The sequence below is a fragment of the Muscardinus avellanarius genome (genome assembly GCF_963383645.1).
Source record: "Muscardinus avellanarius genome assembly, chromosome: 12".
Taxonomy (NCBI): domain Eukaryota; kingdom Metazoa; phylum Chordata; class Mammalia; order Rodentia; family Gliridae; genus Muscardinus; species Muscardinus avellanarius.
The window spans coordinates 95375256-95389716 of record NC_137798.1 but is presented as its reverse complement, the minus strand read 5'-3'; the positions used below and the strand labels follow the sequence as shown (position 1 = coordinate 95389716).

General features: G+C 49.9%; 1 protein-coding gene across 7 annotated transcripts in view; it reads left to right on the top strand.

Annotated features, from left to right (window-relative positions):
* FBLN5 (fibulin 5) overlaps nucleotides 1–13178 on the top strand; it is a gene marked incomplete at both ends in the record, with an annotated part of 80730 nt that extends 67552 nt beyond the window's left edge. For all 7 annotated transcript variants that reach the window (XM_080706896.1, XM_080706895.1, XM_080706893.1 and 4 more), the window contains 3 exons: nucleotides 801–927; nucleotides 4717–4912; nucleotides 13017–13178. In XM_080706896.1, the coding sequence (XP_080563022.1) occupies nucleotides 801–927; nucleotides 4717–4912; nucleotides 13017–13178 (485 nt within the window). The remainder of the gene's footprint in view (nucleotides 1–800; nucleotides 928–4716; nucleotides 4913–13016) is intronic.
* Between the last annotated feature and the right edge of the window lie 1283 nt (nucleotides 13179–14461).

Below are 14461 nucleotides of genomic sequence, written 5' to 3'. Positions count from 1 at the left end.
TAATGAATTCTGCAGCTACAGACGGCACCCTCTGAGGCCGGTTCCTGCCTCGCCACACAGATCTCTGTAGCTCCCCTAGACTGCTCCAGACTCAGCCTGGACTTCCTGTGGCCAGGCCGTGCTCAGGGATCAGAGCTGGGCTTTTGCGTGTGGCCAGCTTTCCTCTAGTGACCTCCCCGAGGTGCAGGGACCCTTCTTCTGACTACTAGGTCCTTCAAAGGGTCCAGACCCAGGCCACGGGCTGGGCCTCTTCCAGATCAGCTGCTTTGGCCCCATTTCCAGCCCCACACTCTGCTTAAGGAGGATCTATGCAGAAACGGCCAGCTCTTTACCAATCCCCTTGAACCTGCCTTATCCCAAAGCCAAGCACAACCTCTCCAAAGTGGTGTTAGGCAATAGAAATGTCGGCTGTACTACAGCTATGAGTCATCTACGCAGATTTACACTTTCTAGTAGCCACATTAAAGGCATAAAGAGAAACAGGTAAAATTACTTTTAATACTCTATTTTATTTAATGCGGTAGGCCCCAGATCTTTCCATTTTAACGCGTATTCAAAATAAAGATTACTGATGCGCTGTTTTGTGTCCTTTTTGGTGCTATGTCCTAGAAATCGGATGTGTCTTCCTAAGCACTTCTCAGTTTGGACCAGCCACATGCCCAGGGCCCAGTGAGTAGCCAGGTGGGGCCCGTGGCTGCCGTACTGGACAGCGTGGCTCTGTAGTAAGCCCTCCACACGGGGCCTGGGCCACACCCAGAAGAGCTGCCCCGCTTTAGCTTCTCATCTGCTCCGAATTTCAGACATCAACGAGTGTGAGCACCGAAACCACACGTGCACCCTGCTGCAGACCTGCTACAACCTGCAAGGGGGCTTCAAATGCATCGACCCCATCCGCTGCGAGGAGAATTATGTGCTGATTAGTGACAAGTAAGTCACAGCTTCCCGTGGGGATGGAAACACAGGGGCAGGGCCCGGTTCTGGAGGCTGGCAGTGCGTCCTCAGGGAGAGTGCACCGGCCTACTACCTACCGTACACGCGGGTGTGTGTGTGTGGGGGGGGGTGTGCACGTATCATGCTGTTCTCCATCAGTCCCTCTCTCAAGCCAGGCTATAAGATGATTTTCTAGAAAGCGAACCAAGCATAGAAACTGGGTTCATGAGCCTCCTCCGCCCCTCGTCAGCCGTGTTCTGTATGCACAGGAACATCAAGGCTGGGCCTCCCTGATGCGGCACCCAGAGGCCTGCCCCGGGATCACGTCAGGGCCCAGGTCCAGACGCAGCGGGCCTGGGGTGGTGCCTGGGGATTCTGCCTTTCTGACCAGCTCCTAGTCCCCGAATCCTGGCACTGCTCCGTGAGGAGTGCGGTGCTAGAGACCCCTTTGGGGAGTTCTCAGTGCCTGGGGAGATTCAGCTTGACCTCATCAAGTTTCTGACGTCCTAATGATCAGCACATTATTAATCGTCAGAGGGTAAATACTAGAATGGAGAGGAGAACTAAAGGAAGCCGGCTTCAACCAGGTGAATACACCAGGACAATTTTTCTGGCCCTGGGATCCTCTGAGCTCTGATTGCTTGTCTTTTAGCCCCTCCTGGGCCATCTGAGTTCCTCTCAGCATCTGTTCACACCCGAGCACACTCATGTACACACACGTGTGCTTGCCACCTGTTTTCCTCCTCTTTTCCAATCATCCCCACGGTTCTTACCCTGGAGCAACCGCAAGCCCTCGCCCTGCAGATGAAGAAGGGACGGATCAGCACACCTGGCCTGCCCTCTAGGAACGCAGCATCTATGACAGAAGTCATGGTTTAACCACGTGGTTCTTGTTCAGATAAAAATGGGCAAAAGAGATGAAGCCAGGACAGGCAGGCCCTTCAGAGACATCTTGGCTTGTTGCTAAGAGCTGTGCTTCTAAGCAACCCCTCAGCACTGGGCGGCTGGGTCTGGGCCCGCTGCGGTGGGGCAGAGCTTCAGGCGACTCGAGCCAGCTGTCCCTGGTCCTCTCTGGGTTGGTCTGTGTCTGGGAACTGGTCCCGTTCAACTGGCAGCCTGGAGCTGCGTTGCCAGTGAGGTCCCAGCCACAGTGTTGAAAACACTCAGGGACCCCTCCCTCCAGGCTGCCCCTTCCAGCTGCTCCCGCTCGGGTGTCCTGGGCCCCTGCTGGCCGAACAGGACTTGCCAGTCACCTTTCCCCACAGCCCGCAGGGTCCAGCCTTTCTGCTTCCTGCACACATTTCCTGCCATATGGAAGGCGTCCTTCCATCTCCGTGGCCAGACCCGCCCCACCTTTCAGATCTCTGTACAAATGCCCCCTCTCCCAGCTGTTTGTGATCCTCCTCAGCTGGAAGCCACTGCTCCCTCCTCCAGATGACTTTTAGGCAACAATTATTTTCGATGTGACACATGGCATTTCAATGTCGCCCTTTGGGCACGAGAGACATTTTGACTTGGCTGTTTTGCTGCAGCCTGAAAAAAAAATGTTTTCCGTATTCTTTGTGTTCATTCCCTTGTCAACTGTTAGAGGGACTCCTGTTGCCTGCTAGGTGCCATGGTTTTTGCTCTTATGGAGCTCAGAGTCTGGAGGAGAGAGATGTCAGGCAAACTGGAGAGTAGGAGCAGAGGGAACTGCATGAGTAAGCGTGTCCTTTATACCCACTGGGAATGAAAGAAGCCCCGATTGCTGCAGCCTAGTGCGTGCAGTGGACAGTGGCCTCTCAGGAGGTTAGAGAAGCTGACGTTCATAGAATTTTTATCAGGTTGTCGTAGGTGGCCACATATTACGGGCAGCCATAGAATACCCCCTGCAGAGCTCAGTGTCGATATAGTCAAAGCATAAGGGTTGTGCTCTCACCAGTAGATAAATCCATATGACCTAGGCCAGTGTGGTGTGGGAGGAGAAGGTGGCCCTGGGGTGTGGCCTTAGGATTATGTCTTTGAATCCCCTTGCATGCTTGCTCCCTCTGCTTCCGGCCTCCCCGCTTCCCACCACCACGTCCCGACCTTCAGACCCTGGCCTCACACGGACTGAACCCAGAATCTCCAAAAAACTGTGAGCAAGTAAATCTTCCCTCCTCTAAGTTGCGTGGTCAGTCATTTTGGATTATGGCAATGAGAATGTTGACTGAGATACCACTAGGGAGTCTTAGATAGGAGAGATACTGAATCTAACTTACATTTTCTTTTTTTGTGTGTGTGTGTGTGGCACTGTGGATGGAACCCAGGAGCATTCTAACTCCAAGCTACACCCCCAATCCTATTTTTTATTCCTTTATTTTGAAAAGGTCTCACTGAGTTGCTGAGCGAATGACTAAGTAGCAGAGGCTGTCCACAAAACTGTGATCCTCCTGACTCAGCCTCCCAAGTACTGGGATTACAAGTGTGGGCCACCACGCCCGGCTCTGACTTACATTTGACAAAGGGTGCTCTGACCTGTTAGGAGGCCATCGCCGGTGAGAGAGGATGTTGGCCTAGATGACTGTGGCGGTCATAGTGGAGAGGGTGAAGAGTTAGATTTGGAATTTGTTTTGGAAGTAGACCCTACAGGTTTGGTAGATAGATTGGAAGTTAGAGCAGAATAGAACAGCAAGGCTGACCCTCTGCCAGCTGCCAAGCTCATCTCAGAACTTATGTTCAACCTACTGTGGATTTGAATCCCTAGAGGGACTCTCAAGAATGAGGTGAGAGACAGAGGAGAAGGGGCTAAGAGATAAATCAGGGGTGCCTCTAACAGGCACTCTTTAGTAATAGAAGCCAATGACTCTATTAGACACACTACTACCAGTGTTTTAAATGTGCTACTTTATATTAGAGATATTTGTGTTTATTATTTCTTTCCCCTATTAGAAGGCAAACTATTAAAGGCCAGGGTCTTCTTTGTTTTTTTTTTTTATTTTATTCTTCCAGTACTAGAGATGGAACCCAGAAGCATTTCTACCTCCGAGCTACACCCCAAGTCCTATTTTTTATTCTTTTTTTTTTTTTCTTTACTGGTACAACACCTCTGAGCAACACCCTCAGCCCTATTTTTAAATTCATTATTTTGAAACAGGGCTCACTGAGTTGCAAAAGGCCTTACTAAGTAACTGAGGCTGTCCTCGAACTGAGATCCCCCTGTCTCAGCCTCCCAAATGCTGGGATTACAAGCATGCGCCACCACGCCTGGCTTCAGGGTCTTCTTTATAACTGAATTTCCAAATTTCCTAATACTGTGTCTTGTACACAGTGAGTTCTGAGCTCTTGTTTATCAAATACAAAGATTCAATTATACTCCACACAGACTGGGTGAGGTGTAATAGAGTGTAAATGGATCCTTGAGACCTGTCGATCTAATGTAATTTTCAGTTTTTAATGAGTCTGTTTGGCTGGGAAGGCAAGGACTACGTGACCATCAGCACATTTTGCTGCCTAAACCCCTGGCAAGTGCAGTATGCATTGGAGAATGTTCTAGTATTCTGAGAACCAGAGATCTAATTGATACCCTCTAGGAGCCCAAATATCTGATGGCCGGAAAAGGTGATTCTCTAGGAAACAGAGCTCATCTTCATGCTGGGGAGCTTTTAGACTAGGAGCCAGGAGGGGAGAGGTTCTCCAGTTACACCATGTGCGGTGCCAATGGGGTGGCCTCGTTTCCAGTGTTTCAGTGGGGAAGTCGGCACAGAGCACCTGGAAAGGACTTAACTACGTTCTCACATGATTTCTCATCACCCCACCCCCCCCCAGCCGCTGTATGTGTCCTGCGGAGAATCCCGGCTGCAGAGACCAGCCTTTCACCATCTTGTTCCGGGACATGGATGTGGTGTCAGGACGCTCCGTTCCTGCTGACATCTTCCAGATGCAAGCAACGACCCGCTACCCTGGGGCCTACTACATTTTCCAGATCAAATCTGGGAATGAGGGTCGGGAATTCTACATGCGGGTAAGAGGCAGTGGTGAGCTGTGAGATCGCCATCTTTGACAGTGACCTTGAATTGTCTAACCTAGGGACGTGCTTCGGGGACCAGGGATGAATGTACCCAGGAGGAACGGGTGTGAGGACACAAGAGTAGGTGGGAGCGAGGAGTTCAGGCTGCTCTGTCACTCGGTGGCCTTGCCAAAGAGGCTCCTCCTCCACCAGCCCCAAGATCCTCATCAGTGCCGTGAGGAGTCAGGCCAAGATGCCATCTGAGGTCTGTTTTTCCTCCTAAAATTTGACAGGAGAGTCATTCACACTTTCATCGATTCATCTGCCTATTTGACAAGTATTTACTAAGCATCTACTATGCACTTCTAGAAACGAAGGACATAGCAGTGAAGAAACACCCCCAAATCCTTGCCCTTGTGGTACTTAAATGCAAGCAGATAGAAAGGTGTGTTACACAGAAGTCAGTCCTGCCAGTACTCGGCATCATAGCAACCATTGTAAGTCTTTAAGTGTAAACTGATTAAAGTTAAATAAAATTTAAAATTTAGTTCTTCAGCCGGGCGTGGTGACGCATGCTTGTAATTCCAGCATTTGGAAGGCTGAGACCAGAAGGATCCCAGGTCCTGACAGCCTCAGCTACTTAATGAGGCCCTTTGCAACTGTTTTGAAACAATGAGCCTCTGTTTCAAAAATTAAGAACAAAATCTAGGGCTGGGGGTGTAGCTCAGAGGTAGAACACCCCTGAGTTCCATCCCCAGTACCGCAAAAAAAAAAAAAAAAAAAAAAATCTTCCATGGAATTGGCCACATTTCAAGAGCATGTGTGCCTCCTGGACTGGATGATTCAGATAGGGAACATGTCTCTCACTGTAAAAAGTTTGATTAAGCAGCACTGGCTTCTTTGTACCAGTAAAAAAAAAAAAAAAAAAAAAAAAAGTCTTAGAGCTCACCTCCTAAGATGTTTACTTTTTTATTAATTGCATACATGTAATATGCTACCGTTTACATTGCTGAGTGTCACCTTCTGTCTCTTAGCGACCACTGGCTTAGAGCGATTTTTGTCGTATTTCAGTGAGAACTTGGTCATTTGTGCAGAAAGCAGGGAATCTGTTTCAGAAAATGGGGAGAGAACCCAGCGTATTAGTTTAGTGGCTGGTATAATAAACGGCCACAGACTTAGTGTCTTAGTGTGCGTGTGTGACACAGGGGAGTGAACCCAGGGCCGCTCTACCTCTGAGCTACATTCCGATCTCCTTTTCGGTTTGGTTTTTGAAACAAGGTCATGCTAGGTTGTTCAGAGTCTCGCTAAGTTGCGGAGGCTGTCCTGGAACCTGTGATCCTCCTGTTTCAGCCTCCCACAGACCAGGGATACAGGCATGTGCCATCACACGCAGCCAAACCTGGTGTGTTAAGAACATGGAAATATATACTTTTGGAAGCCAAATGTCTGAAATCTATTTTACTGACCTGAAATCAAAGTGTCGGCAGGACTGCACTCCCTCCACAGGAGAATCCGTTCCTAGCCCTTTTCAGCTTCTGGTGGCTGCGGGCATTTCCTGACTGTGGCCACATGGCGGTAATCTCTTCCTCTGTGGCCACCTGTCTCCCTCCTCTTCTGTACATATCTAATCTCCCTTTGCTAGCCTCTTATTAGGACATTTGTGATTAGACTCAGGGCCCATCCAGATAATCCAGGGTAATCTCCTTTTGTCTTGATCCTTAATCACAGCTGCAAAAGCCCCTTTTCCTTACCTGAAAACATTTACAGCTCCTATGAATTAGGACCTGGCTATCTTTGTGGGGGGTGATTAGTTAATACTCAGGAGCCTACATTTCTAGAAGATACTGCCTGTGATCCTCCAGGGTCGTTGTACGGAGCTACACTCAGGAAAGGCCCATGGAAGCTGCTTACCCTCCTGCACCAGAGACTCAGAGACTGACCCACAGGCCAATGAAAGGACCACATCTCTAAGCTCTAGACCTCCTCTCCCCACCTTATGGCAAGAGTCCTTCAGTTCTTGCCTCTGAACAAGGGGCTGGAAGTTCAAAAGTAGCAGAAAAAAAAATTAGGAAAAGCCCAGGGACTAGCATATCTTCATTAAGATATTTTTAGCAAGACCCTAATAGAATCAAGTCATGACCCATGGAGCCATTGTAGACCTGATTCTATAGACCAAGATAGCAAGGTAGAGAGCTTTGGAAGAAGCTGGAATGGGTGGGGGATAGAGGAGCTTCTGTAAAACGAAAAATACAGAGCTGTATATATGTCTGTCTTCTCCCCAAACCCACAAGCTCCTGTCCAGCAGGAACCCACTCCTGCGAAGCCTGTGTGGGCTGGCTGCCCTCTGGAGGTAAACCCAGCCCACCGCCACCCTTTCCTATCTGAACAGATGCAGCAGGCCCCAATTATAGGATGAAAAGCTGCTGTCATAAGAATCTAAAAGAGCATCACTGCTTCCTCAGGTCCCCCCAACCCTGAGCAGGGGCAGAAGATCTGCAGAGGAGACCTCGTCCAGAAAAGACCCTACCTGCCCAGACACCATCCACTGCAATCCCCCCGGGCCCAAACACCCTGTGGTGGCTGGCTCGAGAGAGGCGTCCAGTTAGGGCGAGGAGGAAGGAGACGGTCCTAGAGCTGGAGTAGACAGAAGGGAGATCCCCTCCCTGGAACAGTTTGTCACAGATTGTCTCAGCAGCTAAGAAACCCCACAAATTCAGAACCGGGAGCTGTACGGAGCTCGTGCCTTCCCTGAGAATGTTGAGAAGGGTTCTGATCCGTTAGTATTTATTCAGCGGGTGTGGTGGCACAAGCTCATAGTCTCAATACTTGGGAAGCCGAGACAGGAGGATCGCAGGTTCGAGCACAGCCTCAGCAAGTATTTATGCAGAAGACATGTATGGCCATGGTGGGGACAGAGGGTCATGGGGCTGTCATGGGGTGGTTGCGGGAACTTAATGATAGGGAAGGGTGGCTTCTGTCCTGAAAGTTCCCACGGCTATGCCTGGGAAGAGAAAAGAGGCTTGGGGTAGGGCCCTGGGAAGCCAGGAGGCAGGGGAGCAGGAAGACAGCGAGAGATGGGCCAGATACGGCTGGCCTTCCCAGCATCCAGGCTGTCCAAAGCTGCAGGACCTCCCTGGGAGGTCGCAGCGATTTGTCATGGGATCCAGGGCCAGGCCGACGGGCTTTGCTCTGCAGTCTCTAACTTACCAGCCACAGTTATCTAACGTCTGGGCCTCAATTTCCTCATCCATGAAGAAGCGCTCATAAGAGTGTTTACTTTAGGATTAGATGAGCTCACCCACTTAGCGCAGCGCCTGGAACACTGGATGACTTTTTGTCAAACAAGTGGCAGGGGTAAAATGGTCAAGGACTTCCTCTTTCGCTCCCAGCTGCCTCAAACCCCAGCGCACCTGGCAGCATCGCAGATTGCTCATCTAGGATTTAAAGGCACCGCCACTGTGCCGTTGCCTCCTTCCCGCTTGCCAAGGGTCCCCGCTGGTTTAAATGAAACCTGCAACTTCTGGATCTCCCGCTTGGTCTTGGTGTAATCTCTCCCTGCCTCAGGTTCAGAGCAGAGGCGGATGGGATTGGTCTCTGAATGGCCTTTCTCTTCCCTTCCCAGCAAGGACAGCAGTCCTCCAGGGTTGGGATGGAGAGGTTAGGAGGGCCAGGGTCTTCCTTCAGTGTTCCATCGTGTCCAGGCCTCAGTGCCCTCTCTCCAGTGACCCCTAAATGCTCTTGCTTCTATAGGATGGTCTTGTGGGTTTTGTAGAGAATTACCTGAGGACGTCACACTGACCTGTCCCTGACATGGACAAAATGGGCCTCCAGTTGACCACGTGCCACCCCAAGCTTCCCAGCCCCTCCTTCTGGCACTCTATCCCACACATGGTGGGGGTAGTGGGTGTCACTGCACCCTGGTGGACAGCTCTTGCTCATGGCCTTTAGTTTCTTTAAACTTTAAAGTTTCTCTTTAAGATGTGGAGTGTTTTCATTTATCCTTCTAGCTTTGAGGTCTCAGTAAAAATTGAGCTAACAAGAAAAGTCTACTTGACATCCAGGACCAATAGAAAATATCCAATAAGTATTAGTTATTCGTGTGTAGCTACTGTCCTTGCCACTGCTACCGCTGCTGCTACTGTTGCTAGGAGGTCGTGAGCTCCTGGGCCTTGGAGAAGTTGGAAATGCCGCCCAGGGGGACACCATGTGGCAGGTTGATCTGAGTAGCCACTCAGGCAAGCGCACCAAAGACTCACTGATGTTATGAGTGCTTGGGAAGAGAACCATTACATCCAGCAGGCAAACCACACCCACCCATACGCACGCTCCCATACACACAGACTACATGCACGCATACACGGGCGTGCATTTACACACAACACATGCAAATGCACACGCATAAGCACACAGACATGCACACCCATGCGTACCCCTTCACAAGCCCCCTGGGCAGTCAGTCTCACACTGAGCCCTGGACAGAGGACTGATGACTGCCTTTCACCAGGTGGCGTGGGGGCTCAATGAATGCCAGGCGAAGGAGCATGGTCAGAGCTCAGACTGTGCTAAAATGTGTTTACTGCATGACACAGCAGGCCCAAAGGAGGCTGCCTGGCTGCGGCCTGGCTGCTAGCCACAGGTGGGACAGTGCCACCCACAAGTTGGTGCAGGGAGAACCTGAATGCACGGGGGGGGGGGGGGGCAGGGACATGTATCTGGCGGGCTGTTTGCAGCCACCGCCCATTTCCGCCCACCCCACCAGTGTCCGGTCGTTCCCGTGCACTGTCCCATCCCTGTCACTCATTCGGCTCCACTGACACTACAGTGAAGAGGGGGAAATAACCTGGCAAACTCAGCCCGAGCAGAGGAAGTGCCGTGGGAGCGTGCGGAAACAGCAGGACACTGGGTCTTTATCGTAGAGCATAGTAATTAGAAGCATGACTTCTAGAGTTAGGTACTCTAGTACCATGTACTAGTTTTATGACCTTATAGAATATACTTAATCTGCTTATAGTGTAGGGTTATGAAGGGTTAAATAAGAAAGGTACGACAAGATGTAGCCAAATGCCCAGCATCACAACACAACATCATCATCATCATCATCACCATCTTGACCATCACCACCCAGGTCCCAGGAGTTCTGAGGACTCTATTTCAGTAGTGAACAGACGCTCCCTAAACCCTAAACACTGAATGTGAAGTGGGAGGTGGCTGTCCTCAGCCCCAGGTGGGCACTTCGCCTTTCCAGGGGCTTGTGGGCAGGCCTTTTTCAAGGTGCTACAGCTCTGACCCAGGCAGAGATTGGACTCGCTGATCTCCCTCTAAGATGACTTTCAAATCAGAGAGTCTAGGATTCCTTAGGATTCCTTCCTGCTCTGGAGACATTGGCCAGGAAAGCCCCCAAAGACAACTTGTAAGTTTCTCTGGCTCCATTGCCCCTTCTGGACTTTTGGCTCCACAAAACGCCCTCCAGAGGGCTGCCCACAGCCCAGGGGCCTCAAGAGCCCTTGGCCTTTGTTCATGCAAACCATGAAAGCTGGCATGGTATTTGTGTATGTAAAGGCCATGGGCATTTCCCGGTGTGGCCGTACTCTCTGAAGGTCAGGACTACCTAGCCCAGGACTCGGAGGTTTTGCAAGAACACGAGGAAGTCCAAGGAGCGTCTCTTCCTGAGGAGGTGCCAATGGCGCAGATGCTGACGGAGCAGAGAGAGCCCACGCCAAGAGGAAATGGCGTGACTCATAAGGCTGCCCAGAGCCCTGTAGATGGCGAGGGCCTGGGGCCTGGCCTGCACCTGTCCGTTGGCCCTGCCCTTATCACACCTGTGGCAGCTCTTGAGGATGTTCAGAACTATATGAGGAGCCTCCCTTAAGGAAGACAAAAAAATTTTTTTAAAAGACCAATGTGGCCGGGCGTGGTGGCGCACGCTCGCAATCCCCACGCTTGGGAGGCAGAGACAGGAGGATCACGCAGGTTCGAAGCCAGCCGCACGTGCTGGCTTAGGAGACCCTGTTTCCAAATAAAAATGTAAAAATGGGTCTGGGAGTGTAGCCCGGAGGTAGAAGGGCTTCCAGGAACCCCAGTACCACCAAAAAATAAAAATAAATAAATAAAATAAAATAATATAAAATAGGTCTGGGAGTGTAGCCCGGAGGTAGAAGGGCTTCCAGGAACCCCAGTACCACCAAAAAAAAAAAGCCCAACGTGGCTTTACACAAGCCGCGCTGCTTGACCTTGCGGACCTGTTGCTTTCATTTTCTCAGCACAGGGCAGCTTCTGGGAAGTGACTGTCCAGCCCATCCCTGTTTTTCCGCACACTGTTTCCTCTGCAGGTGACCCGTGTCTGTCCTTGCGCTGCCCCCAGGACAGAGCTGGGGAGAATTAAAACACTGTCTCTTCTGCTAAGTGTTGCACAGGAGAAAAGGGGCTGGGGACCAGGGCCACACAGGAAAATCTAAATGGAAGCCCTCAGCTCTGCCCCTGAGTGGCCAAAAAATTACTTAACCTAAGTGATACTTAACCTCATGGGGCTTCCGCTTACTCATTTATAAAAGAGGAAAATAATGAGAACATACTTTCAGTACAGGCCTTAGACAGGGCAGCCAGGGTCCCCCGCTGGGGTCCTGTGCTTTCAGCCAGCACTTTTTAGGTTGTGAAAGACAAATCACTTGGCACTTGTGTTAAGCTACAATGTCCGGCTCAGTAGATCGCAGGGGGCCCGAGATTCTGCAGTGTTAAAAAGCTCCTTAGTGACACCAGTGCCACTGGGCCAGGGACCACACTTTGAGTAGCAGGGCCTTTCAGCCTTTCTATGAGGATTAAATAAGCAGATGTATAGAGAAGTGGCTGGAAGAGTGCTTTGCATATGGTAGTTGCTCAGTTAATGTCAGTCTTTTCTCGAACTTTTCTAGAAAGTTCTAGAAAAAGATAACATGGAGGGGGAAAAAAGTTCACATGAAATTATTAGGATCTCAGAATGGTGAAACTACAGTGTTATGTTTTTACCTTTCCCAGGCATAAGTGTAGTGAACTAGAAATTCTTAGAATGGGATTCTAAAATTGTTGTTTTTTTGTTTGTTTTTTTTTTTGGTTTTTGGGGGGTGTGTGGTACTGGGGTTTCTGGAAGCCCTTCTACCTCCAGGCTACACCCCCAGACCTATATCTTATATTTTTATTTTGAAACAGGGTCTCTTAAGCCAGCAAGGCTGGCTTCCAACCTGCGCGATCCTCCTGTCTCCGCCTCCCAAGCGCGGGGATTACAAGCGTGCGCCACCACGCCCGGCTGTCCCTTGTTGGTTTTTAAAAAGTATCTTAGGTTCTCCATTTGTTTGGAATTTACTGATCTGGTCTCAACCCTCTTTTTAGAGATGAGGCCCAGGAGAGTGAAGTCAGGCAGTAATTTCAATCAGTGATTCATTTATTCATTCAAGATAACCAGTCATCCCTTGGTACCTGCAAAGGACTGGTTCCAAGACCCCAAGGACACCAAAATTCACTGATGCTCATCCAACTTTAAATCCCATAGAGATTACTTAATACGATGTAAATTCTATGTAAATAATAGTTTTACTGTACTGTGTAGGGAATAATGACAAGGAAGAAAAAGTCTTTTTAGGTTCAATTGAGATTCGGGGTTTTGGATTTTTCTCCTGAATGTTTTTGGTCCATGGTTGGTTGAATCCGAGGATGTAAAATCTACAGATAAGAAGGGCTGACTGTACTTTCTGAACAGCTACTGTGTTCAAGGAACCACCCTGAAATCTTAGGGGATTCTCACCACCTAGCAGGGATTTAGACATCCCACATGGACCAAGGAGATCACATACACAATTACACACTGTGGTAAGTGTTTTCCATCTTGTGCAAAGTTGAGGTTCACAGAGGAACCTAATTTACACTGGGGAATCAGGGAGGACTCCTCTTAGGAAGTGACCTTTCAGGTGAGGGTTAGGAAAGAGCCAGGTGACGTGGGCAGAGCTGGGGGGAAAGCAGGGCGCCGGCTGAGGCACTGAGGGGACGCCAAGTTGCTCAGAGTACAAGGGGCACAGGTTGCAGAGCCACCAGCCAGGCCTTCTGTTACATCACACCTTCTCTAACTCGCGTCCTCTGGTTCTGTCCACAGCAAACGGGCCCCATCAGTGCCACCCTGGTGATGACACGCCCCATCAAAGGGCCCCGGGACATCCAGCTGGACTTGGAGATGATCACTGTCAACACCGTCATCAACTTCCGAGGCAGCTCTGTGATCCGGCTGCGGATATATGTGTCACAGTACCCGTTCTGAGCACCCCCCGGCTACAGCCTCCGACACTGCCTCTCACCGGCACCAAGGGACAGAAGAGAGGGGGAAAGAGAGAGAGGAGAGCAAGGCAAACGCTGCACCTTTCCTGCTGAACGTTTCCCGGAGGAGTCAGCCCAGTGTCCCGACCCCCACCTGGACCATTGCCGACCTGTCACTCTGAAGGACATCCTTGCCCTTCCCGTGATGCAGTTCGGGAAGAGTATTAGTGGTGGTCCCTGATGTGAGATCATTGGTGATTCTTCAAGGCCTTCCATTTATTTCCACCTTTTAAAAAAAAATAGATGAGGTTTGCTGGGGTGTAAGCCTGTGTTCAAAGACTGCAAACAGCTGGCTCTCGCCCCCTCTACCCCTTCCGTCTCTCGCTGCGTCACTGCTTTGCAAAGGCCCCCAGAGCTCATGGGGCGATGCTGGGCATAGCTGTTTTGCTTCTCCCATATGCTGAGAAGGCCACAGAAAACAAACCACAGCAGGAACGGAGGGCTTTCAGAGTCCATTTCACAACTACGCCTGCTGTTTTCAGCCATAAAAGAAGTTTTAGTTGTCCTTCAATTTGTATAACTGTTTAATCCTTTCTTGTTCATTCTCAGTACTTTTTTTTTTAAGTAAGTGGTAGAATTACTACAAAAGGCTTCAGACACACGTTAGGTTCTGTCTTTCTGACTCCAGCCTCCTCTCCATTTTAGTCTGATTTTTTATTTTGTTTTTGGTTTTGTCTTTAATTTTTTTGAGGACCCCTGGATTCATGCTTTCTTTAGATTTTTTTACCCAACTGGGTTGGAAGGCAGAGGTCTCCAAACTGATTAAATATTTGAAGAGATCTGGTGTTCGGCTCACTTTGACAGCATGGGTCATTCAGCACTTGGGGTTGGTTCTGTTTGGTTTATCATGTGCGGACAGAGCGCTGGGTCACCACTGGGGGGAGTCGATTGGGAAGTGGGGGGCGGTGAAATGAGCGGGAAAGCATCAATCCTGAGTCCTATTTCATGTGATTGAAAAAGCCAAAAACAGTCACTAGGTTATGTAGAATATTTTGAGTACCCTGCCTCAAATACAGGAATGTATTCAACACATGTTAAACCAGGGGCCCTCGACCTTGGCTGCACAGAAGGGTGACTGGTGGAGCTCTGGAGAAAAAGATTGATACCCCAGGACTCCATCTAACTCCCAGACTCTGCCGGGTATCGGATTTTTAAAAAATATTAATAAAAAGTCAGGCCTGATGGAACATGCCTATAATCCTAGTACTTGGGAGGCTGAGACAGAAG